Source organism: Parus major, chromosome 11 (assembly GCF_001522545.3).
Source record: "Parus major isolate Abel chromosome 11, Parus_major1.1, whole genome shotgun sequence".
Taxonomy (NCBI): Eukaryota; Metazoa; Chordata; class Aves; order Passeriformes; family Paridae; genus Parus; species Parus major.
The window spans coordinates 6,348,749-6,374,060 of NC_031780.1; the positions used below are offsets into that span (position 1 = coordinate 6,348,749).

Sequence of the window (25,312 nt, forward strand, 5' to 3'; positions counted from 1 at the left end):
GGGCGGGGCCGGGCCGAGCGGTGCCTCCCGGGCGGACCGGGAGGAATTCCGCCGGAGCGGAGGAATGCGGGGCTCCCGCCGCCCGGGCCGCGGCGGGTGAGCGACAGACAGAGCCCGGCGCCAATGCGGGGGAGCGGGGGGCGGATGGGGCCGCCCCCGCCGGGATCCCGCGGGGAGGGGGCGCGATCCGGCCTTGCCGGTGACCCACGCGTGCTTCCCGGGGGTGTCCGTGAGCCACGCGTGCTTCCCGGGGGTGTCCCATGGATGCTCGTGTTCCACACGCGCTCCCCGTGGGTGTTCCAGGGGTCCACGCGTGCTCGCCGCGGGCGCTGCACGGTTGCCGGTTCTCTGCATGTGTTCCCGTGGGTTTTGCGTGGGTGCCTGTGCACCGTCTGTGCTCCCGTGGGCGCTGCCTGTGCCGCGTCCTGGCAACGCCTGGGATTCCTCCAGGAGCAGCCCAGAGAGCACGGGCCTGGGCTTGCCGCTGAGTTTCAGCAAAACTTCACCATTTCAGCAAATATCACCAGAAAAATTCGTTCTTTCCCCCATGCAAATCCCAGAACTGCCATCGGCCTCTGCTCCCGCTGCTCCTGCACTGGCTCTCCCAGCCCAGCCGGATTTGGTAGCAGGTCTGAGCTGCACCGTCCCAAAAACCTGCCGGGGCTGCGGCCAGCCGCGGCTGGACCCTGTACTTATCCCATTAGGACGCACAGCAGCCTCCCATTGAGGTTTCCTGGGGCGGTTTGCCTGCCTGGCCGCACCGGGATGTGAGATCCAGGACGGGATGTGAGATCTATGACTGTGGATGTGAAGTCCATGCCGGGATGGAGACACTCAGCACCGGCCCTTTGTTGCAGCATCATCGGAGAGCACATCCAGCTGCCTGAACAGGCGTCCTGCTGCCACGCCACGCCAATCCAGCAGCTCCGGCTCTCCTTCCGGAGCTGTTCCTGCTTTGCTGGCGCTGGATCCGGGCTGTAACCCTCGCTGGAGCTGCTGGGGTGCTGCAGAGTACCCCGGCTCCAGCACCGGGGATGGTCTTGGATGATGTCATCAGATGACATGATGCAGATGACATCATGCCAATAACATGTAGATGTTTTCCCTTCGTTGTGGTGCGCTGGCAGAAGTGCCTGCAGAGCCGAACTGAGACCAGATGCCGGTGGCTGGGCTCTGAGTTGTGGTCCTAATTGAGGACCCTCACTGGTGTCTTCACTGGGCATCTGACCTGGGCCATCACTCGGCTGCCTCCTGGGGACCTGGCTGGGGACATTGCCAGAGTCCTCACTGGAGGCCTGGCCGGGATCCATCCCAGGGATCTTGTCACTCAGCGCGCCGGTCCCCAAAACCAGAGACTATGCCCCTGCCCCCCTTCCCTCCAGCACCTACCGCGGTCCCCAGCTGACCCCTCCTGTCTCCCGCAGGTCCCTGGGTGCAGGACGGAGAGGGCCATGCCCTAGGGGAGCCCCGCCATGAGCCAAAGCGGGGCCTCGCGCCTGGCCGGCTCCCCGCCGCTGCCCGGGGGCTCGCTCCTGGCCCTGCTGGCCCCCGAGCCCTCCCCGTCCCCCCCCAGCGGGACACCCTCGCCCGGGCCCCCGCCGGCGTTGCTGGAAGGGGACTGGGAAGGGCGGGAGGAGCTGCGGCTGCGGGAGCTGGAGGAGGCGCGGGCGCGGGCGGCGCAGATGGAGAAGACGATGCGGTGGTGGTCGGACTGCACGGCCAACTGGCGTGAGAAGTGGAGCAAGGTGCGAGCCGAGCGCAACCGGGCGCGGGAGGAGGTGCGGCAGCTGCGGCACCGGCTGGAGGCCCTCACCAAGGAGCTGGCCACCCTCCGCCGCGACCGCGACCGCCCGGACGAGCGCCCGTCGCGGCCACCGCCACCGGCCAGCGCCGGCAGCCCACCCGCTGACGGAACGGAGGGGGACGCCGGCCCTGAGCAAGAGCCTGTGCGGGATGTGGGCGCTGAGGTGCCCCAAAAAGCCAAGGTGGGGGTGCGGGGCTGCCCCGGGCGAGCAGGGCTGGCAGGGGAACGGGGGAGCTCCTCATCCTTGTCTGCTACCCATGTCCACCCCCAAACCACCACTGCCTGTCCTGTAAAGATGGGCAGTGTGGAGGGACTGTTCTTGGGGCAGGACTGGGAGGGCCAGACCCCTTCAGAGCAGTACAGGGTGATCAGATCCCTCTTGGATTAGTATGGGGAGTGTTAGACCCCTCCAAGCAGGATTTTGGGCTCAGACCCCTCTAGGAGCAGCGTAGGAAGGGCAGACCCCTCTCGAAGCAGTACAGGGCAGTCAGGTCCCGCTTGGAACAGCATTGGAGGGGATCAGATTCCTCAGAGCAGTGTCATGAGGAGATCCAGAGCCATCATAGCCTCACGCAGTGAGATCACATTGGCACTGGCACGAGTCCCTTTCCTGGGGCTTTCCCTTTGGAGGCACTAGGCAAAAATCACTGTGCCAGTAGAGGGGATGGTGGCATTGGCAGTGCTGGTGGCATCTCTCAGCCACAGCTTGACTGTCAGGGTGTCCATACAGGCTTCTGGCAGGGGTTTCTGCTGAAGGAAGGAGGAGGAGGAAGGAGGAGGCACCAGGGCAAACTCAGGAATGCTCCCAGCTGCTCCAGCCATCCCTGCTCTGCTTCTGTTGGCTCTGTCACAGGACAGAAGTCACTGCTTGGGGTGTCATGCTGTGACACTTCAGTCCACCTGACAGCACAGCTGCCAAGTGACAAATCGGAGACTAATGTGAGCATCCCCCACGGGCTCTACACTTGGCTCCCAGGGACATCCTGTCCTCTGGAAACCCCTGCAGCTCATTTACCATGTGGTCAGAGTGCCTGGTGGACTGTCACCCACCCATGTGGCCGTCCTGGGTGAGATCAGTGTCATAAATTGGTTCTAAATTATTTTATACCAAATTTCCAGCATGGCAGAGAGCCGGCAGCAGGGTGTGATGTATGGGAGCTCCCCTGGGAGGGCAAGTCCACTTCATCAGCCTTAGAGGATCCCTGGGGAATGGAGGGAAAGGTGCTCTTGGTTAGGGGGTGAGGACTGGGTGCTGTAGGGGCTGGGAAGCCCTCTCACCCTGTCCCCTGTGCTGGGCCACCCATGGTGCCACAGGAGCTGGAGCTGATGGAAAACATCTTGACGAGCAAGCAGGACGAGAGCTGGGAGCAGCGGGGCCCCCGGGCCTCCTTCAGCCGCCAGGAACGAAGCCGCCTGCTCTGGGAGGACGTCAGTGTCGTGGAGGAGGATGCCACCAAAGTCACCGCCCTGAAGCTGAGGCTGGATGAGTCCCAAAAAGTGCTGCTCAAGGAGCGGGAGTGAGTGCTTGGAGCATCATCCTTGCAGGGTGCCAGCTGATAGCAGCCTGGTCCCCACTGGGATGGCATGTCCCGTGGGGTGCTGCAGTCTGTCACTATCATTGCCTCTCCCCAGGGACAAGCTGGCACTCAGCAAGAACATCGAGAAGCTGGAGGGTGAGCTCAGCCAGTGGAAGATCAAGTACGAGGAGCTCAACAAGAACAAGCAGGAGGTGATGAAGCAGGTGAGTGAGGTGCTTGGGGAACAGAGCTGCCCCAAGGCACAGCCTGTCCCTCACAGGATGGCACATTCTGATGGACATGGTGGCCCACAGCCACTTACCCAACTCTAGGCCACTTGTTAAGGGTCTTCATTCATTCATTCATCCATTCATCAGTGCTACTGATGCAGCGGGCATCTCTGTAGTGGTTGGGTGGATGGGTGTGGGCAGGGCTCAGGTGGAAGGTGGGTGTTCACAGCCCCCTTTGGTGCCATGTTCCCCCACAGCTCAACATCCTGAAGGAGATTCATCAGGACGAGCTGGGGCGCATCTCTGAGGACCTGGAGGATGAGCTGGGTGCTCGCTCCAGCATGGACAAGAAACTGGCTGAGCTGCGTGCAGAGGTGAGGCCAAAGCCCAGCGTGGGGGGCAAAGGGAGCGGTGAGGGGGATCCTGCTGCCCCCAGCCACCCCTTGCCCTGTCCCAGATGGAGCGGCTGCAGGCAGAGAACGCGGCTGAGTGGGGCCGGCGGGAGCGGCTGGAGACGGAGAAGCTCAACCTGGAGCGGGAGAACAAGAAGCTGCGGGCACAGATCGAGGACCTGGAGGAGGTGCTGGCTCGCAAGCGGCGCCAGACAGCCAGTGCCCTGGACACTGACCTCAAAACCATCCAGGCTGAGCTCTTCGAGAAGAACAAGGTGCCATAACAGTGGTGCTGTCCCCCACCACCACATCCCTGGGTGACTCTGTTGTGGGGCTCAGCCTCCCCAAGGACTCCCTCAAGCCCTAATTTTGCCGCCACCCTTTGAGGGATGGTGGTGACCCCATTCTTGCTCCATCAGCTCCTGGGTGATGGGGTGGGGCAATGGGAGAGGTCCCTGGGGAGGGAGGAGGGGGCATCCAGTGGTGGAGGTGACTGTCCCATGCTCAGCCCCCTCCCCATGCCCACCACAGGAGCTGGCCGACCTGAAGCACGTCCACACCAAGCTGAAGAAGCAGTACCAGGAGAAGATGGCCGAGCTGGCCCATGCCAATCGCCGCGTGGAGCAGCACGAGGGAGAGGTGAAGAAGCTGCGCCTGAGGGTGGAGGAGCTGAAGAAGGAGCTGGCCCAAGCAGAGGATGAGGTGGGAAAGCTCATGCTGGTGGAGAGGGTCAGGGAGCTGTTCTGCTCCCTACACAGCTGCCAACAGCACCATCCCATCCCATCCCATCCCATCCCATCCCATCCCATCCCATCCCATCTCATCCCATCCCATCCCATCCCACAGCTGGATGAGGCCCACAACCAGACGCGGAAGCTGCAGCGGTCGCTGGATGAGCAGACGGAGCAGAGCGAGAGCTTCCAGGTGCAGCTGGAGCACCTGCAGTCACGGTGAGCAGGGGCTGGGTGAGCCACCTAGGGACCAGCAAGGATGGGATGATGTTCTCCTTGCCACCATCCCTCAACCAGCATCTGCCTGGTTGAACCCTGGGCTAAGCACGGCCAAAGTGCCTCTGACATCCTCAAAAGGAGCACAGTCATCCTCTGAGCAGTCTTCACCCCACTTTGAGCTGGGTGGCATTCACCTCCCAGTTAAACCAGCACAAGGCTGCCCAGAGCCCAGCCCAGTTTTGTGCTGCTTAGGGTTGTACCCACTGGTACCCATGGCCAGGGCAGGCTCCTAGCATCCCACATAAGTTTGGGGAGGTGAGAGCTGAGTTTTCTTGCCCTTAAAACTTCCCCTGGTCCTGCTTTGCCTCTCCAGCAGTAAAGAGCTGAAATGGCTGTGGGATCGATGCCATGGCTCCAGGAGACACTGGCGGGGGGGTGTTTGTAATCATCCTTTATTTTATTGGGACATCTGCATTAAATCATGGAAGCATAATGGAGGATTTATTGCAAATCCCCCCACCCCCGACTCCCTGTGTGCTCAACCCTAAATAATGCATGCTTTCCAGTAAAGTGTAGTGCACTGGTTGGATCTCACTGGATCCTGGGCCTTTGGACTTCAAGTTTGATTCATAAATTTTCCTTGATGAATTTTCACACAAGGGCAAGTAAAGAGATAAAACCACCACATGTTCCTGGGAATGGGGATTCCAGGGTTTTTTGGGGGTTCCTCAGTTTCAGGGGATGACATCTCCCTTCTCTGTAGTCCTGTCTGGGTCTGTGCTGCCCAGCACAGTGATGTCCAGCCATGGAGGGGTTTAGCCTGTGCCCCACTTGTGCCAAGCACCTTCCACAGCTCCCCAGTTCCATGCTGGAGTGTTGGTCCCAGGCTGCGGGGGCTCATCCTGCGCTCAGAGCTCGGTGAGGGCTGCAGGAAGGAATCTCTCTGGGGTGCAGTCATGCTGTAGGGGTGCAGGGGAGTGGGCTCAGCTTCAGGGCCCTCCCAGGGCCGTGCTGCCACCCCCACCCCAGCAGCTGTCCCTCGCAGGCTGCGGCGGCAGCAGAGTGCCCCGCTTTTCGGCAAGATGCGCAGCGCCCGCTTCGGCCCCGACGACGCTGGGGACGGCACCAGTGACCCCGACGAGGATGAGGACCTGCAGATACAGGTGCCCTAGAGCCCAGGGCCAATGCCACCACCGCAGGATGTCCCACATCAGTCCTCTGCATTCAAGTGCCTGTCACCACAGGGCCCAGCTGTGCGGTGATCCTTGTATAGATGGGGAAACTGAGGCATGGAGTGGTGGGGAGACATTTACCCGGGGTGCTCCAAAACCCACTGCCTCCTGGACAGTACTGGATGCCCCTTCGCCACAGGCATCTCCTGGAACACTGGTGTGGCCACCAAAGCCAGCATCACTGAGCAGCCCAGGAGGAGGAGGCGCAGGCAGAGAGAGGCACCAAGCCTGGCAGCCACAAACTGCCCACTTCTTTTTATATATATTATATATATGTATGTATTTGTATATGATTTTTTATTATAAATACAGAGCCCAGATGGGCCCAGGCTCTGATGGTGGTGTGAGCTGCTGGTCTGTTCCCTAAAGGAGTGAGGGTGGGGAGGGGACACATCGGGGAGAATGGGCATTTCTTCACCAGCCATGCATAGCCTGGATGTCCGTGACCCACTGGCATCGCTGTCCCCATGCCTGGAGACCAGCCCCGTGTGGGGGTAAAGCCTGTCCCTGGGTCTGTGCTGTGAAAGGTGTTCACCCAGAGGTGCTCACCCTGGGGAGGTGCAGAGGTGCTCACCTGTGGCTGCTGATCACCCCAGCACAGCCCTTTCAGCCCAGCCCCCCAGCACAGGGCCTTGGGGGCTTTGGAGGCGCTCAGACACAACCTTATTAAAAATTAATATTTCGGTGAGCTAATCCCCTCACTCTGCCTTTTAATTGATTGGCTAAAAGCGCAGCTCTTTGCTGCTCATGGGGTTTTTTAATGCCCTCTTATTTCCAGCGATTATTCATATTTTTATGGCCCAACAAGTGAGGCCGCGGGGGTGGGGGTGCCTGGGGGCAGTTTTAGTCAGAGGCTTGGAAACCAGTTTGGGGGGCACAGAGCGGGGATGAGGTGACACCTGAGCTGGGGACAGACGAGAAGCTGCTGCCGCCGCCCGTCAGTCGCTGCGGGGCGTTCACTCTCAATCCTAATGATGGAAACCTCTTTCCAGGGCGGCCCGGGGGTGGAGGGGGGGCACCGGGGCGGGGCCGGGCGGGGCGGGGCCGGGCGGGGCCCAGCGGCTCCGGGGCTCGCAGGACGCGGAGGCTCCGGCGGCTCCGCTCGCACCGGGAGGCCGGGTAAGGCGGGGGGACCGGCGGGGGAACGGGGACCCGCGGAGGGGGTGACACCGGACGGGGCTTGCCCGAGGTTTGGGCTGACGGGGGTGAACGGCCGGGAGGTGACGACGCCCGGAGAGACGTCCCGGTGGGAGACCTGGGAGTGATGGGTGATGAGGGGTCGGGGGGCGCCCGGTGTGGGGGTGGCAGGTCGGGGATAGGGGGCAGGAGGTGCCCCCCAGCATCTCTGAGTTCCCTTGTGGTGTTCGCGTGCGTGGGGTGATGGGGATGGGGGAATGGGGAGGATATTCCCCTCAGAGGGAGCGCTGTCCCCGGCCTCTCTCGAGACAGCGGGAGGTCCCCAAGGTGCTGTCCCAGTCGGATTCCCCTGGGCGCTGGGCTTTGGGGACCAGGGTGTCGCTGACATGGAGGAGCATCCCCGGGAAGGGTGCTGTTCTGTTTCCTGGGTTACTGCCTTCTGCCTGGGACTTCTCTACCTGGGAAAGGAACCTGGTCCCCAGCTGGTCCCACCGATCGGGGCTGGGGGAGGCAGCAGGGACCAGGCTGAGCGAGCCCGAGCTCATGGTAGGGCTGGAGAGAGGCTGGGTTACAGCAGGGGGTGCGAGGCTGGAAGCCGGGGTCCCTCTGGCACCCGGTGCCGGCCGGAACAGCCCACAGCAGAGCTGGCCTGGCTGTCACCACTGAAGCCAAGCGTCCCTGCCACCGGGGCCATGTTGCTGCCCAAGCGAGCAGCCTGCGAGGAAGGAGGGGAGTGCGAGATGTGATGGAGACCTGTGGGCGAGGTCTGGTGTGGGTGTCCCCTCGGACCCATGTTGGAGCTGGCGGCAGGGGACTGACCACTTGTCTGTGCCACCCTGGCTCCACCGTGCTGGCAGGGGTTAACACCGGACTGTTCCACTCGGATGGTTCAGGCAGCGAAGGGAGGAGGAAGAGGAGGAGGAGGAGGAGGGGAAGGAGGAGGAGGAGGAGGAGGACGACAAGGAGGAGGGGGAGGAGGACGAGGAAGATGTCACCCGTCGATCTGTCATTTCTCTTTTCCAGCCAGCATGGGGGACACTGCTAGCACCAAGCTGGGCCGGTGGTGAGACAGGAGGGGTACGGAGGAAGAGGATGGAGAGGGGGGGGCGAAGGTGAAGGCAGCCCCCCCCTCCCAAAATATCCCCTACCCTATCGAGCCATCGCCATGGCGACCAATTTTAACGACATCATCAAGCAGGGCTATGTGAGGATGAAGAGCAAGAAGCTGGGGGTGAGTGGGGATCTTGGGGAATGGGGAGATGTGGGGGAAAACACCCATGGATTTGGGGTGCTGGTTTCCCAGTGAAGTGACGTGGACAGGTCCCTCTTGTGCCATCCTGGCACCCCAAATTTGGGGGTTGAATATGCAGCTTTTTGAGGGATGTGGAGGCAGAGGAGTGGGGGATGGCAGGAACAGGCCACTTGTTGGTGCCCAAATCACCCACCAGCCCCAGGGGTCCAGCTCCTGCACCGAGAAACACCCCTTCACCTGTCCCAGATCACCAAGGGTTTGGGGGATGTCTGTGAGCCTTCCCTTTCCCCCGTGCCTCAGTTTCCCTGGAAACACAATTTGGCACGGGGGATGCTCCATACCGGGAGGGGTTGGACCTGCTGGATGCCAATTAGGGTGGTGTGGGAGTGCAGCACCCATAGGTGGGGGGTCAGGGGGTTTGGTCGCCCATCTCCATGGTTTGGAGCCGGCAGCAACGAGCATGCTGGGTAATTTCATGCTAATTAGGGAGAACAAAGAGGGAGCGGGCTCGTGGAGGGGGGGGGGGACATGCCTGGGGACGGTGCCCCCACCACCCTCAGAGGCAGGGAATGTAGAAGGGGGGACTGGGAAATGCCAGAACAGCGGTCCCCTTGGGAGCTTTGTCTGTGTTCATTAATTAAGCTCTGTAATTAGCACTGGCGGGGGCAGATGATGGCAGCCCCGGCATACCCCAATCCCCAGCATCCCCTCCTATCCCCAGGCCAGCACGGTCAGCCGAACCAGGCACGGGTCCTGGGGATGGGGATGGGGGATGCGGTGGGGACAGGGGGCCGGGGACCCCCACCTGCACCAAGCCGCCGCCGCGCTCTCTGTCCGGCAGATCTACCGCCGGTGCTGGCTGGTCTTCCGCAAATCCTCCAGCAAAGGGCCCCAGCGCCTGGAGAAATACCCGGATGAGAAGTCGGCGTGCCTGCGGGGGTGCCCCAAGGTGAGGGGGGGTGCTGGAGGGGTGCTGGGGTGCTGCCCGCTGCTTGGGGACCTGTGCCAGAGCAGGTCCTTCCTTGCCTAAACTCGCCGGGTGGCTGCCACCCCATGCGCTCTGGAGGGGGATGCAGCTGGGTCTGGGTGCTACAGGTGTCAGGGTCTGAGAGCAGCTGGGAACACGGTCTGGGATCAGCCCTCGGTGACCCCCAACTCCTCTGCAGGTCACCGAGATCAGCAATGTCAAGTGCATCACGCGGCTGCCCAAGGAGACCAAGAGACAGGCGGTGGCCATCGTTTTTACCGACGACTCCGCCCGGACCTTCACCTGCGACTCAGGTACGGGGCAGCGCCCAGGGCAGCCGGGCTGGGGGTGCTGGGTGGGGCACCCCGGCGTGGCCAGGGTCGCCCAGGGGCTGCCGTGGTGCCTTGCAGAGCTGGAGGCGGAGGAGTGGTACAAGACGCTGTCGGTGGAGTGCCTGGGCGCCCGCCTGAACGACATCAGCCTGGGGGAGCCCGACCTGCTGGCGCCCGGCGTGCAGTGCGAGCAGACGGGTGAGCGCGGCGGCGGGTGCTCGCCCGGGGCTCCGCCTCGCTGCACCCCCAGCAGATTCTTTTATTTTCTATTTTTTTCCCCTCTCCAGACCGGTTCAACGTGTTCCTCCTCCCCTGCCCCAACCTGGACGTTTATGGCGAGTGCAAGCTGCAGATCACCCACGAAAACATCTACCTCTGGGACACGCACAACCCGCGGGTGAAGCTGGTCTCCTGGCCCCTCTGCTCCCTGCGCCGCTACGGCCGCGACGCCACCCGCTTCACCTTCGAGGCTGGACGGTGAGATGTCACCCTTGCCAGGACAGGGACCACGGCTGTGTGCCTTCGTCCAGCTGGGCAGTGGCGCTGCTGGCATCACCACAGGGCAGGCCTGAGGCTGGGGTGATGGCCATGGCCTGTACAATGTGCCCATGGCAGGCAGGGCCTGGAGCTGGTTCTGGTCCCAGATCAACACCATGAAGGGGACAGGACATAGGCACAGCTGTAACAGTATGGGAAGCTGCACCAGCTGCCATCTGGGGTGGGTTTCGTTTATCATCCCTTTGCCTGAAGACCTTGGTGACGTGCTGTGCCCTGTGCCCACAGGATGTGTGATGCAGGAGAAGGTCTCTACACCTTCCAGACGCAGGAGGGTGAGCAGATCTACCAGCGTGTGCACAGCGCCACATTGGCCATTGCTGAGCAGCACAAGAAGGTCCTGCTGGAGATGGAGAAGAACGTCAGGGTGAGCTCCAGCCCATGCTGAGGGGGGATACAGCTGGGGGAGACTCTGGGGGCCCTGTGTCACCCTCCTCCCCCACCATCCACTGCAGCTGCTGAACAAGGGCACTGAGCACTTCTCCTACCCCTGCACCCCCACGACCATGCTGCCCCGCAGCGCCTACTGGCACCACATCACTGGCTCCCAGAACATGGCCGAGTCCTCCAGCTATGCTGGTGAGTCTCTGCACCCCACCCCAAGGAGATGCTGCTCCTCCAACCCTCAGAGCTTTCCCCACCAGGTGAGCCCACCCTATTTTGTCCCCAGGGGAGGCGTATGCAGGCGCCCAGGCCAGCTCGGACACCGACCTCCTCAACAGGTTCATCTTGCTGAAGCCAAAGTCCTCCAAAAGCGACAAGCCTGAAAGCAGGGAGCCCACATCATCCCCGTGAGCTGGTGTGGAGGGACTGTGGCAGGGGTCCCCTTTTTCTTCTCCGAGGGATGGCAAGGACACAGGCAGTCACCCCTCAGAATCTCCAGGAGACTGAGCTGGGGCACCTCAGTGCCGAGACCTTAGGAAGCAGGCACTGGCTCACGCCCTGGTCTGGCGTTAGTGGAGGCGATGGCTGGCTCAGCCTCAACTGACTTCAAATATATATTGAATATCTGTATTGTAAGAGATATTTCCTTCTCACATGAATGCAAATGTGGTGGCTGCTGAAGAGCCCTTGGGCAGATGCTCAGAGGATCGGGGGATCCAACTGGGAGGTGAAGAGAGGTGGGGGGGTCAAGAAATACGGAGTTTTCTGCGTGGCAGGAAGGCTGGAGCATCACTCTGCCATGGCCATGGAGCAGCGTTGGAGGATGCAGCTGTGCCAGGCTGATGGTGCAGGGTCCCACCCCTCCATGAAGAGTTGGGTGCTCCTGAGGACACCCTGCTCACATCTCTGAGCTGATTTTTGCACTTCAAGCTATTTAAACACTCGCTGTAGAATTGAGATGTCTCAGGAGAAACTGGTTTTCCTTCCAGGGGGTTGGCTGGGGTGAGTGGCTGGACAGAGCCGAGCTCCCTGGCTTCTCCCACCCCAACACCCCTCACTCCTCCCACAGCTGTGTCCCCCTGCCATGCCCCTGGTTTATCTGCTGGTGGGCAACCATGGGACTGGTTTTGGCCAGTAGCATCTGTCTCTCAAGGGGCAGCTTTGTGGATATGAGAAGCCCCAGGGCAGAGAAGCCCATGCTGATGGGGAGAGAGCCACATTCCTCTGTGCATTCCCTTAGCCCTCACTCCCTCCTCACCCACTGGGGGTGGAACTGGGCTTTATGTGCTGAACTTAAAAGCAATTGATTTTTTCTAGTTCTCCTATTTATTGACCTCCTTTAGAAGGGCTATCTTTTTATTGCCGTGCAAACCTTGGTGTTTCTTTGGAGTCTTCTTTCTGTCTGGATTGGATGCTTGATGGTTTTATTTCTGCCCTTTAAAGCTCCGGGTCCATGTGTTGGGCACAGGGAGTGTTGTGATGTGGGAATCTGTGGTCTGTAAATACTGTGTTTCAGGGTGGTGTAGCTTGTGGCTGAGGGAACATGGGGACAGAGAAAGGCTGCTCCTCGCAGCATGGCTGGGCACAGAGGGGCTCTGGACCCTAGCCCTGCCCAGCAGTGTGTCCTCCCTGGGGTGAGAGGTGGAACCTGCTCTCTTTTCCTGGCTACACACCTCATCCGGAAAAGATTTAACATTTGTTACCAAAAATGTTTGGGTTTTCTCTTTTTTTAAGGAGTTGCTCAATGAATAAACAACCCTTATCCACATCCACCCTTCCTGTTTGTCTGTTCCATCCAAGCACGCTCGGGAAGCGCAAGTGGGAGTAGTGCATGCCAGAGAGAAAAATGCTGATGGGGGGAGATTTCCTGAGGTTCCTGGCAGCACACTTGGCTCAGGGCTTTGTTCTGCCTCCAGCCATGGCCAGGACATTTCAAATGAAGCCTTAAAACCACTGGGATAGGAAGAAGGGTGGAGTGAGTTGCCACTCTCCATCAAACAACCCTGAGTGGAACAGGATGCCAGGATCCCAGTCACCCTCACCTCCAGCTGCCCGTGGTTCTGGGGATGTGCCAGGCCAGTAGTGGCTCGAAGGAGTTTAAAGGCACACAGTCTCCCAGCTCTCCCAGAGCTGTGCCAGGTTAGCTATCCATGCCATGACTGTGTGGCAGCACTGGCCTCAAGGTAAGACAGCCATGGCAGGCAGCACAGTGATCCCTCCAGTGACAGGGACATGGGCAGTCACGCTGCAGACAGCTCTGCCATGGCAGGGAAATGGAAGCAGCAGCCTGGAGGGGAAGGCAGTGCTGACATGGGCTGTTCTCCCCAGCTCAGCGTGACCCTACCACCACCCCCTGAACCGTCCCCATCCACACCAGGATGAGCACAAGGGCACACAGGCCTTCCCCACCCTCCTGGCCCCATGGTACAGGAGCTGCAGGTCTCCCAGGAAAGTGTCACCAAGAAGCACATTCCAAGTCATGCTGGGCAGTGATGGAGGGGAAGAGGAGGGGTGACAAAGGCCATTGCTTTCAGCCACTGCCAGGGGGGTCAGGGCATGGGACCTGCACCAAACTCCAGCCCAGCACGTGCTGGGGACTGTGGGTACAATGAAAGGTATCAGCCAGCAGCCATTACTGACAGACCATGTGCCACCCAGCTCCTGAAAAAAGGGTTGTACAGCACAGGGGTGGAGTCTGTTCCAGAGGATTCTGTAAGTACAGCTTTGCCTGCCTGGCCCAGCTGAGCTCCCCTGCAGCGCTGCCTTCTGCAGCATCTCGTCCACCCTGGCCTCAAACATCTGCTTTAAACACATCACTGGATCAATGAACGCCGGGCTGCCTGCAGGAGGGGTGCTGCTCTCCTCAGGAGATAATGTCACAAGCAGCAATCAGCAGCAGCGAGCAGTGCTCCCTCCAAAGCAGATCTCATTAAGTTAATGCCTATTGGAGAGAAGTAAATGATGTGACATCTCCTCCAGCAGCCTCGGATGAGCTTTCAGGGATGACAGAAAAAATTAAGGGTAAGGCTTTATTCAGCACAGTAAAGAATACACATGTAAATAAAGTAGGGTTGTGTAACAAAGGTACACACTTCCCAATCCCAAACATCACATGGCCAAAATCCAACACCAGAACAAAAACTCCCGGATTACTTGGAGACAAAGCCTGTCCCAGCTAAGATGCTCACTGACTGATTCCCTTCCTATTTTATCCTACACACCATAATGGCTTTCCCTGGGAAGGAGGGCCAGGGAAGAGCTGTCACCAACCAAGTGCTGGGCCAGGAAAGTCAGAGGGAGATGATGGGGAGGTAAAAGCCTCTCCCCAGATCTCAGCCAGGCATCACTCAGCTCTCGGTACTCTCTTGCAAGGGCCACCTCAGTTGATAGTGAGGACATCGCTCTGGATCTCGTGGCTCAGCTGTGTCTGGAGATCGCTCAGTTTCTTCTTGAGGCCGGACAGTGCAGACAGGACAATGGTCTCAGGGCGCAGAGAACCACAGGACTCCACGTTGTAGTAAAACCTGAGGTCACAAGGCAGGGGATTAAGTCACCATCACCTCTTCAAGGAGGTGCAAACCCAGACTGCACATCATTCCAGCCCATCCACAACCATAACAGGGAGATCTGCCTAGAATCCCAACCATCATCGTCATCATCATCACCATCACCATCGTCATTCACCTCCCAAGCAGGCAACAGCCAGTGCTGCCTCTCTACAACCATCACACCAACACTCAACTTCATGGGCTGCAAGAGCACTTCTGAGATTGATTTCTGTTCAGCACTGTAACCTGTGAGCAGCCCCAAGCCAGGTACTAAGGCTGGCTGAGGCACTTTTGCCGTGCAAATAACACCAGCAATCAGAGCATGAGACACATACAGGTGAATGAATACCTTAAGCCAGGGTATTTTCCCCACAGGCCTCACACCTCACTGAGTGTGCACTGCCCTGCCTGGCAACATGAACTCAGGAGAACTGTCTAGTATCTCCCAGAGGGGAAAAGCTGCCACATCTGGGTATATCACCACTAAACACCAGCTCCTGCCCTGCTTTTCAGGGAATGTCAGCCCACTGGGCTGGCGATTTCAGCACAGTGTAGACACTCTTCTATTAATGAGAGCCCGTGAGATGCACCCAGGCAGTCACCCCATCTTCCAGCTGCAGCACTGCATTCAGCTCCCTACCTCTCTGGCTTCCCGTTGGGGTCGTAGGGAGCCTGAGCATCCTCATCGTCAATCTCTGAGTACTCGCTCTTGGGCCTGGAATCAGAGAGCAGGAGAGGTTACACAGAGCCCCTGCCCCAGCCTGGCCCCACAGAGCCCAGGCACTCAGCTTGGCCCCACAGATCGAGCACTGAGGCTCACATCCAGCACACAACAGGGTGGGTATCAAACATCAAGTCACAGAAATAAGCTCAGTCACACATTTCGCTTTCTGGCTCCTCATTAATGCCACAGAGTCATCCAGTAGCACTGGAAGAAGGAAATCAGCCCTGCTCTCCCCAAACTCAATAAGCCCTGTGCTCTGGCTCCATCCGTCTGGCTCCAGTGTGCTCTCAGTGACAGGATGTTTGCTAGATGATCACTGGGATACAGAGCCAGGAGCAGCTCAGGTATCCATTCATGAAAAGTGATGCTGGATGAAGTCCTCACCCAGGCCAAGCAGGGCAGCAGCTTTCTGAAAGTAAAATCATGTCACTTTTGGATGAGAAGTTGTGTGCAATTTGTGCAGAATGGTATTTCAGAGGAGAGGAAAGGGCCAGATAGGGAAACCCTGCCAGAGCTCAGGCTCCAGGAGTGAGGAGATGTACGGGTTAAATCACAGCAATCCTGGGCTTTGTCAAGCCAGGCTGAAAAATCTGTCTTCAACCCAACCTTCCACTCTTTGCTCTCATAGCAACTTCTTTCATCTCAAATGTATCTGTTCCTTCCTCAGACCTTATTCTGACCTACAAAACCCTTGCACAGGGAAGAAAAAAATCAACAAGTGGTGAAAAACAGCATGAAAGTGAGGCAAACTAGCAGTGATGGTATGTGAGGGAGGACAACAGATGACCACAAACCAGTCCACCTTGTGTGCAGCTGCAAATAAACGACTGGCCTTGCTACCCAACCCCAGCAGCAGAGTCTGTGTGAGAGGATGTGGCAGGCATGGTCCCCATCACTTACTGACCCAAATCATTCCCAGGGCTCAAGTATAAGTTGTCACCTGCTGGAAAACCTTTCCCAGTCCCTGCAGACAGACAGCAGGACATACCACTCCTCTGGTTTGGGGTACACCGTGTGCCTCAGTGCGTTGTCGGGGTCATACTCAAAGGCCACGCCAGCTGTGGGGTTCCACTTGGCGTGTTCCTTGCCAAAACCCTTCTTGGCATAGGCTCGCAGCCGCAGCTCCTGCCCCTTCCGCAGCTTCACAATCAGGATGTCTGCAAAAGCACGTGCCTGTCTGAGAGGGCTGCAGAGGAGAAATGACGTGCAGGATCACGCTGCAGCAAAGGCAGATTTTTGGTGCCCAGGAAGATGTCACCAGCATCCAGGGTTTGCTTGGATTCTTAGAGGGGCTCAGCTGTGTCCCCAGAACAGTTAAGTAAAAAGGAGCTGCACAGGCCCCCAATAACACATCATTTCACCTCCTTGCTGTCTCTAAGCTCTCACAAGCAGACACAGAAACACTCTCTGACACAGGACTTCAGTTCTGGGGCAATCTGAGTGGCATTAAGACAAAATGCTACCCCATTCATGCAGTGACACCAGCTGCTCAGAAGTGTCATATTTACAGCCGTCTTACAGTTGCCCACCCAGTAAAGGAAGAATGACTTCACAGAACCTGAGAGAAAAGTTAATTTCCTCCTACAGTTCTTATTTCCAGTGACCCACCACTCACCATCCTGCTCCACATAGTCATTGGGGTCGTTGTCTCTGCTCCGAGATGTCACCTGCAGCAGCCAAACAAAACCAAGCAAATTAGGGACAAGATCAGCTTGGATGAGTGCTCCAGCACAGCACATCTGCCTGGTTCCCAAAGTCACTCCCACAACTGCTACAGATGACACACAGTGCTCAGAGCACCTCAGCCAGAGGCAAGTAACAGACAGCAGGCTCCAGCTGGGCACTGTCACCAGGCAGCAGGAGCAGCCCAGGTTGTGGTGACATCTGGATCCACCTCAACAGTGTACTAGAACATTCTCTGTAAATCCCTTTGCCTCTGTCCCACTTTGGCACCACCAACCCTCCCCAAGATGCCTGCACAGGAGCTGTCTGGCAGCACTGCCCTGGCCCAGGCTCCTCACACTCCGCAAGCCAGAGGCCTCAGGGTAGCTGAAGAGTTTGGGATTTGGGGTGCAGGATGAGGCCACACTGCTTTGCACCTCATCAGACAGCAAGTGAAGGCCAATGCGGCAAAGACAAGGAGCGCACTGGCACACACACTGCTTCTGCTGATATTCCTGCTTTGCTCTCCCACCATGGTTTAAGTGGAGCTTTAGGCAACATGAAATGTGCTCAGCGTGTCTGTGTTGTGTGTGTTTGCACCCCGCCTCAGCAGGAATGCAGAACGGGATGGCACTGACCGGGATGACACGGGGGTTGTTGGAGATGAGGTCGCGGGATGTCACGTGCCGAGTCTGGTCTTCGTTACAGCGAACGTCCAGCGTGAACTCCACGGAGCACTCGGGGCAGAACTCATCACACGTGCAGTCCTGGCACACACACAGGTTCCTTATACAACAAAGTGCCAGAGCTCCCCATCAGATCAAACACCCACCACCCTCAGAATGATTCCCCACGGCATTTCGCTGGACTCACTCTGGAATATTGCATCTTATCCACAATGTCATCGCTGGTGAGCGGGATGAGACCTGTGCCAAGCAGGAAACCAGAGGAACGTCTGAGTGAGACCACAAGAACCCCTAACCCTCCTGCCAAGACAGGTGGAGGAACAGCACCTGACAAAGGTGCTTCAGCATCTCTGCTTTCTGCTTTTGCCCACAATACACCTTCATCTTCCTCCCCACCACAGCACTCACCCAGTCTGTGTGCAATAAATTCATCGTGGAGCACAGAGGAGTTGGCGTCTATCTGGACCCAGTCAATGGCTTCAGAAAAGAGAAAGTCACAAACTGAGAAATATTCATGTGAGGAAAAGCCAGCTTGTGAGGGCACAGAAAACATCATAGAGACTGCAGAGATACACTGAGGCAGCATCTGCAGGGCACAGTACTGGCTGAATGCGGGTAAGGAGAGCCAAAAGCAGAGGGGACGTGTGGGAGAACACGGAGGGCAGCCCAAGGGACTGGGACCCACAGGCAAGCAAAAGGCCTCACCTATGATGGGGACTTCTGCGATGAACACTCTTCGAATGGAATTTGCCACCCTGAGGGAGGGAAACATCCGTGTTCAGGCATGAGGGGGAGTGAGGCTGCGGACCCGCACAAACGCTGGCCGAGGCTGCTGCGGGGCTTTGCCTCAGAGACCCTGCCCGGCCGCACCGGCGGTCCGCGGGCAGGCCTGCTCCACGGGGCCACCCCCGGCCGCTTCACCCCCGGGCCCGCCCGGCCCGGCCCCGCGGCGGTGCTCACGCCAGGTCCGTGTTCTCGATGATGAATTTGACGTTCTCGTCCGTCAGCTCGGTGATGCGCACGGTGGGCTGATTGGCGTACGGCATGGCTGCCGCGCCCCGGCCCCGGCCCCGATCCCGATCCCGCCGCCCGGAGCGCCCGCCCGGTCCGCCCCGCCCCGCTCCCCCCGGCCCCGGTGCGCCCGCAAAAAGAGTCCGTGCCAGGCTGAGTACGACTTTATTGGTGCCGGGGAAGGACGGGGCGCGGCCCCTCCGGTGCTCGCCGCCGCTGCCGCCTCACCGGCGCTGGTTCAACCCCGCCAGGTTCTTGATCTGTGGGCACAGGGAGAACGGGGTTTAGTGCCCCTGTCCCGGGCGGCCGCCGGAGCAGGTGCCGAGGGGAGGCCCGTGTGCTACGAGCAGAGATGCGGGGGCGAGAGGCATCTCTGTGGTCTGGGGATGGGCAAGAATCAACCTGGAGCTACGTCTGGCCATCCCTCTGATCGGAACCTGCTCTCCCGAGCAGTATGTCTCAGCTTGGGTTTATTTCTGCAGTCACACAGACCTCGACAGCGAATTTATGCTTTTGGGGCGTTGTGCTCACTCATCCACTTGGCAGAGAGCTGCAGATCTCAGTACTCCTGTAAAGGAGTACACCTCGGGACACCCTGGACATGGGAGGCTGGAATGTGTTCCCCTAACAGTTATGTATTGGGATGATTCTGCCCTAAAGCCATCTGACCACAATCCATCCAGGTCCTCCCGTTCATCTGTGCAGTGAATCTGCTGCAGGGACAGACCAAACATCGGCACTGGGAGATATCCTGGACCTGAGAGCACCATGTGGATGTAAAACAGAGCCTGGGATTTCTCTGTTGGAGGAGCCTTTTGGCATATGGAGGTATGAGAGAGGAGAGAGGCTGAGAGACAATAAATTCCACCACAACCATAGGGGGAAGGAGGTGGGAGGAATTCTTGAGAAGTGCTTCATCTGTAAAAACAACGTCTAATTTATATTCCAACCTGCTTGTCTTGTCCTGATACAAGGTAATATATTTCTGATAACAAGGAAATCACTTTGTTGCTAAATGAAATTGGCATTGTCCAAAAATAGAATCACAGGGAGGCCCTGAAACCTTTCAAAAGTCACTCCTAGGTACACAAAGGGTTATTTTGTATCCCAGATGAAGTGCAGTTCCCTCTGCATGGACAGAAGGCAGTCCAGGACACTACCAAGAGTGAATGAATTATTGGAAGGACACTGAGGTCAAATGAAACAGCTTGAGGAAGTCACCCTGCTGTGGCTCAGGGACAGGTGCCACCTCCCAAGTAGCCACGGGGCCATTGACCCTCAGTCAAGATTTCTAGCACAGGGCCTGGCACAGGGAGAGATCTCGTGACAAGCAATAGAGAACAGTTGTATTTATTCTGATCACCTGTCTCTCATCCCTAAAGCTCACCCCGCAGCTTCAGACTTAATTTCCTCATCCTCTATTCAAGTTCTTTCACCACAAAACAGTGAACTAACCTCAAACTGCTATGGAAATCACCCTTAAATAAATCTATGTTATGAAAGATGAGTTTTTCCATGTGTTTCCATGTTGTCCTCTAGATTTGGGAGGAAAACACATGCTGACATTCAGAAGTAATTCTGCTCTTACAGCCCTGCTGGTTTAAGCATTACTCACAGTAACTGCAGCTCCCATCAGGCCCTGGACAACAGCTTCTCCAGTGGATTGTACCTGGAAGACACAGGGAGAACACAACCTTTTGCTTCCTGCAGTTGCACTCATGGCCCCCAAACACTGAGGAAATGCACAGCAAAGATGTATTTGCTACAGAAAGGTGCTGACAGCACTGCAGACAAGTGACAGCCACAGACAGGGCACATGGAAGGGTTTTCCTGCAATGTCTCCTGACCACAGGGACAGTGACAAAGAGGGCACCTACACGTCAGTTTACCAAAAAACACATAATCATGTATTGGTTTTGAACTGACAGCAACGAGGGAGTCTCAGCAGATGTAGGATCTGCATGATGGAAAAGCCAGGTGTATGCCTGCATATATCTTTGGGGAGAAGGGATTTTCTGCATGCACACCTGTCCCTAAGCTTACCTGGCTGGCTGTGTTGCTCATGGTCATGGCGTCAGCCACTCTGTTTTCCAGGAAGCGCCAAGTATCCTCGAAGCCAGGGGATGAGTCCTGCAGCATCACCAGCTCAGTGGTGTTGTAGATGCCAGTGAGCACAGCCCGGCGAGTGTACCAGTTAAACTGCAGGGGCACAGGAGGAGAGAGAAAGCTGGGATCTGAATGCACATAAAGAGTGCAGCTATCAGAGAACAGCAAGGGAAAATCCCACACCCACAGCACGTTCCTTCCCATATAGAGGAATTTGCCACTTGCAGCTGGATCTCTCAGGGCTTGAGACAAAACTCTTTCTGTTCTCTTCCTGCTCCTAAAAACCCACCTGAAGGGGTCTCTGAGGCATGAGAATACTCTGCCTGGCTCCTGTGTTGGGAAGAGGTATCTGCTGTGAGCGAGTTAAAAACCCATTACTTGGAAAGAGGGAGCAGGCTCAGCATCACAGCTTCCCCAGAAAACTCACGTAACCAGTCAGGAGGTGCAAACAAAACACCAACTTTAGAACCTCTCCTAATCCCTGCATCAGTGAGACTTTAGGAACAGCTCAGTGCAGACACTGGCTCCAACATGTTGATTTGACTTGCATAACTCTAAGGGACTTTCAGTTCCTGAAGCAATTGTGTTCTTTCAGTTGTCTTCTGGTTTATTCCTTTAATTTTTCTGCTGTCTTATTTATTTTTCACTGCAGTACCTTCTCTTTATACACAGATAAAAGAAGCTTATTAAAGCAGTTTGTTAAAATGGTTCATTTAGCTTTTTCCATCTCTCCCTACATCTATAAGAATTAAAGTAATTTATTAATTGCTATAATTAAGGTTATAATTTTCTTTTATTTCCTGCCAGAAAGATGAAAGCTTTAATAAGCTACTGGTATTTTTAGGTAGGTTCTTTAAAGGTTTTCAAGTCAAGTCTGTAAATGCTGTTGCTGGTAGAAGAGAGCTGTTTGACAGACCCACTGCTCACTCACTGAAAACTGGATCAACTTCTTAGTCTCAAAATCTCAACAACTTTGTCTGTATCTTCAAAAAAGAAAAAAAGAAGAACACTTAAAAGCCTAAGAAAATAGGTCCTTTTAATTTGCACTAATCCCATTGGCAGTAATTTGCATTTAGTCTCAGTGGCTCTTAAGTCTCTTTAGAAATTAGACTGTAGTTTATAAAGACCATTGGGTGCCTCTAAAATGCCTTCTTCACTCAACAAATGGGCCATCTGCTGAGGGACTCGGCCCCACTCCTACTTGAACCCATGATTTTGCCAAAGTGCTGAGAGGTAGAACCAGCTTGTCCCGAAAGCACTCACATCTGTGGACTGGTCCCCAGCATAGTGCCAGATATCATCGATCATGCTGGTGAGGAGGTTGAGGCTGGAAGGGATGTTACGTGGGAGCAACAGGACACTCAGGGCCTGCAAAGGAAACACACACAGAAATGGGAGCCAAAGAGAGAAGGATGTAACTAAAGGAGACCAACAGTATTCTGCCCTGTTATCTTTTCCCTCTTGCTGCCGCCTTGCCTCCAGCTCCCAGTGACAAGTCCTCCTAACTCTTTGCAGTCTTTACAAGCTGCAGGATATGCATGGAACACACAATGTGGCTCATAAGTTCAGGCCTCAGCCTGTACTGGAGCCGAAAAATCCCTGCTCAGTTCAAACATCCCTGTGTTGTCTCTCCTGAGCCCTCTCTGGCACGGCAACATCAGAGGCTGAGCTGACTCACACTGTGCTATGCCCCTGTGGGCAAGGAGTCACATCTCTCATTTCTCTGAATTTGACTTTGAACTCAGAGCGGCAACCAAGGGCAGAACAGCGCCAGCCATAATGGCCCTACTGGGATCCTGCAGCCTTTGAATGTAATCACACAGTGCCAGGAGAGACACAAACCACCCACATCCTTCATAGGGCAAATTATACTAATCTGAAAGAAGAGCACATAGCCTGTGCTCTCTCTCTGTATGGGGTGCAGGATTCAGCTGCCCAGAGGCCAGCAGTGGTTCTGGACAGAGGCTGACCTCGCAGCAACCTTTGCAGCCCAAGATTAGGAACTCTTTGTTTGTCACTGTAGCCACAATTGAATTCCCTCCCCACCATGGGAAGAATGACTTGAGAGTTAAATCTGCATTTAGAAGCATGGAGCCCTCTCGGTTCCCAGCTCTACCCTCAGGCTGCCAGGGGTTTGTCAGTTGACAAACTGTCACAGGACAGTTTCCTGCAGCAAAGCAGTTCTGCATTTCCAGGTGGGAGGTGATCCTGGTGCAGCCACAACAATGCTGCATGGAGCCTGACTTGCAGTGACACTGCAAATAGGACTGAGCAGAGACACAGGTAATCCCCTGGGGATGCCAGATGGGTGGAGTGAACAACAGAGAGCTTTGCCTTTCCAGAACTGCAAGAAATAGTTGCTCTAAGGTCACCTTTAACTGCCTCCTTCCAAGGCTGCTCTCCTCTTGAAGGCTACTAATCACTTGAAACCAGCCAGGGTTTCATTTACAACCTTGAACTAATCTGGTGGAGAAACTATGTTGAAAGTCACAGGGTGTTTAAAATACACACATGCAAAAGAGTCAACGTTGATATTACTTTTATACCTGGGGCCATTTCTCAATATATGGAATCAGCATCCTCAGTCTGGCTTCCACAGCATCTCTCAGGAATTCATCTATAGGCTTCTTCCTGAGTAAGAAAAAAAAAAAATTAGGAAGGCTATCCAAGTTAAACTCAATTCTGATCTTGAAAGATCAATTTCCACCTGGCTGAGCAATAGGTAAGCAAGGAATTATATATCCTTCATGTCTTTGATCCTAGTCTAAATCTGGGAAGACGGTTTTATTTGGGTAAATTATACTTTTAACTTAAGTATCTGTGTTCCAGGTGGCCTGTCTACCCAGCTCCCAAACTCTGCAAAGGAAGATATTTGTTCACACACAGTACTCACTCTGCTTTACCCAGCTGCACTAGTTTCTGCTCCTTCTCCAGCAACTTGGACAATTTGTTGTTGCACTCAGACACAAAGTGCAGGATCAGTTCACTGCCATCACTGTGAAACATCCCTGCTGCAGCAACAGAGAGGCCCAGGGTCTGCAGGGAAGAAGAGAGAAGCACAGACCAGGTCAGACACTGCTAAGCAGGACCCAGCTAGAAAAAAGTTGTATTTATTTTGTGAAAGACATTATGTGAATTTAAACAAAGCAACACTGCATTACAAAGCACTTCCTATACATATTTTTCTCTCTTTAGGATTCAATACTCTGCATTGTGCCTTAGTCTTACTCTGAAGGGGTTATCCTGTAGCAGCTGGGTTTCATTCCTGCCCAGTAGCATTTGCTGACTAGGGTGCATCGCCCAAGAGTATGTGGGGGAAGCATGCAGGCCTGGCTGTCTCTGCACTTCAGCTCCATCCAGTTTTCAACTGGTTTGTTGCTTCTCTCCCCACATACCTTGGCTCCCTCTGCAATGGCCTCTGCAGTCCAGCCATGTTCAGGCACAAACTCCAGCGCCGCTGTGAGGATTCGATGCTGCAGCTGCTCCTCGCTCTCATAGTCCTCAGACTCCTGGCCGCCCTGGCCAGTGTAACTATGAGAAGGTATTGTTACAGTGAGGGGAATGTCACCACCAAACATCAGAACCCTGGGCTCTGCCACTCACTCGCTGACACCAGGCACATTTTGAGACCTGCTTAGTATAAATCTGGCCTCCTCCAGTAATATCCTTCCTTGTCCAGAAAAACTATTCTTAATGAACCTTTGCTGTGAGAGAAGAGAAAAATAAGGGAAGGAGAGCTCAATGGAGATGCCTACATGGAGACCAATAAGCTCCAAATTCCCCCTCCCTTATAGAAAGCTAAACTATAACCTTTTCCAACATAGGCACATGGACAATATATGGTCCCTGTATTTTTAGATTTACACAAAAGTCCAGAAGAAAAGACTTATTCTTTGAAGACAAGAGAGTTTCCCTCTTGAAAGCAAGTGCCATACTGTTTCCATGGTGGAATTTGCATTGTCACAGCAAACCAACTCTTCAGCTACTGTAGTTTGGGGCTCCTTAACTCTGGATCTCTTCGTCTTCAAGTTTCAGATGTAAGGTTCAGGAAAGCAAAAGCCCTCTGATCCCTCTGTCAGTGGGGCAGTGCTAGAAGGAGCAGCTGAGTTACCTGGGGCGAGGTCCCTGAGGTTCCTGTTCAGGCTGGTGACCAGCTGGAGGTGAATCAAAGTGCTGCTGAGAGGAAGATGTCAATGGCTCCTTCCTGTGCTCATCGGAGGCTCTCCTCAGCGCGGCCGAGGCGTGGAGAGCACGGAGCGGTGGGTACTGCTGGCACCTGACCACTGCAAGGGAAACCAGGAGTCAGCATCTCCTTCCAACACCAGGAAGCATCGAAAATCAAGGTGAAGAGAGTTGTGGTGAATGCAGCTGAAAAGAACACAAATTCAAAGTGTCTTTTTTTACGCTTCTGGTAAGTGCCGCTCTCAGCTGAGCTTGTGTCTACGTGAATAAAGCAAAAGTGTTTTGTGAGGGAAAGAACGGTGCAAATGGCACATACAGCAAATAGTTTCTCAATCTTGCACTGGAAACCAGGCACCCAAACATGCCCTCTCCCCATTTTGGTCCCTGAATAAGGATTTGGGAGGAAGGTGCGGATGTCTGAGCAGGGGATATAAGGTAATTCTGACTCGGGAGCCGAAGAGCCCTGACAGACACCACATGCTGATCACTGAGCAATTACTCAATGACACTCTGGGGTAACTTTTCATTCAGCTGCTGATTTTTGGGCTTGGGTTGTGGTTTTTTTTTTAAATAAATTTGGGTTTCACGGCCCACGCGCCTAAAGAAAACCACCACCCATCAACCCCTCCTTCAAACCCACC

At 55.9% G+C, this 25,312-nt stretch overlaps 4 protein-coding genes across 6 annotated transcripts in view; 2 read left to right on the forward strand and 2 right to left on the reverse strand.

Annotated features, from left to right (window-relative positions):
- The first annotated feature begins 190 nt into the window (after positions 1–190).
- Positions 191–6,461, forward strand: CCDC102A (coiled-coil domain containing 102A). The gene is made up of 9 exons (XM_015639648.3): positions 191–1,985; positions 3,119–3,321; positions 3,437–3,545; positions 3,809–3,925; positions 4,009–4,218; positions 4,475–4,645; positions 4,790–4,893; positions 5,939–6,056; positions 6,138–6,461. The coding sequence occupies exons 1-9, from the start codon at positions 1,473–1,475 to the stop codon at positions 6,153–6,155; spliced, it is 1,563 nt and encodes a 520-aa protein (XP_015495134.1). The 5' UTR covers positions 191–1,472; the 3' UTR covers positions 6,156–6,461.
- A 702-nt stretch (positions 6,462–7,163) lies between these two features.
- DOK4 (docking protein 4) lies at positions 7,164–12,522 on the forward strand. 3 transcript variants are annotated; one of them, XM_015639677.2, is made up of 9 exons: positions 7,164–7,244; positions 8,286–8,493; positions 9,356–9,463; positions 9,681–9,795; positions 9,892–10,011; positions 10,101–10,290; positions 10,597–10,735; positions 10,824–11,012; positions 11,091–12,522. In XM_015639677.2, exons 2-9 carry the CDS (start codon positions 8,428–8,430, stop codon positions 11,133–11,135), a joined length of 972 nt encoding a protein of 323 aa, XP_015495163.1. In that variant the 5' UTR covers positions 7,164–7,244; positions 8,286–8,427; the 3' UTR covers positions 11,136–12,522. The 3 variants fall into 3 exon arrangements, with proteins under 3 accessions (XP_015495163.1, XP_015495162.1, XP_015495165.1); XM_015639676.2 differs by having other exon boundaries at positions 10,824–10,947; positions 11,039–12,522; XM_015639679.2 differs by having other exon boundaries at positions 10,824–10,947.
- A 1,242-nt stretch (positions 12,523–13,764) lies between these two features.
- Positions 13,765–18,504, reverse strand: POLR2C (RNA polymerase II subunit C). The gene is made up of 9 exons (XM_015639681.2): positions 18,333–18,504; positions 18,078–18,127; positions 17,781–17,849; positions 17,560–17,612; positions 17,325–17,453; positions 16,640–16,691; positions 16,013–16,181; positions 14,941–15,015; positions 13,765–14,276 (listed from the first exon to the last, which is right to left on the reverse strand). The coding sequence occupies exons 1-9, from the start codon at positions 18,416–18,418 to the stop codon at positions 14,132–14,134; spliced, it is 828 nt and encodes a 275-aa protein (XP_015495167.1). The 5' UTR covers positions 18,419–18,504; the 3' UTR covers positions 13,765–14,131.
- Positions 18,505–18,532: 28 nt separating this feature from the next.
- COQ9 (coenzyme Q9) overlaps positions 18,533–25,312 on the reverse strand; it is a 7,028-nt gene continuing 248 nt past the window's right edge. Inside the window, exons 2-9 of the mRNA XM_015639680.1 lie at positions 24,601–24,772; positions 23,885–24,020; positions 23,383–23,525; positions 23,036–23,120; positions 21,753–21,857; positions 20,427–20,582; positions 19,999–20,052; positions 18,533–18,643 (exon numbers count right to left, since the gene is read on the reverse strand). Of these exons, the coding sequence (XP_015495166.1) occupies positions 18,608–18,643; positions 19,999–20,052; positions 20,427–20,582; positions 21,753–21,857; positions 23,036–23,120; positions 23,383–23,525; positions 23,885–24,020; positions 24,601–24,772 (887 nt within the window). The 3' untranslated portion in view covers positions 18,533–18,607. The remainder of the gene's footprint in view (positions 18,644–19,998; positions 20,053–20,426; positions 20,583–21,752; positions 21,858–23,035; positions 23,121–23,382; positions 23,526–23,884; positions 24,021–24,600; positions 24,773–25,312) is intronic.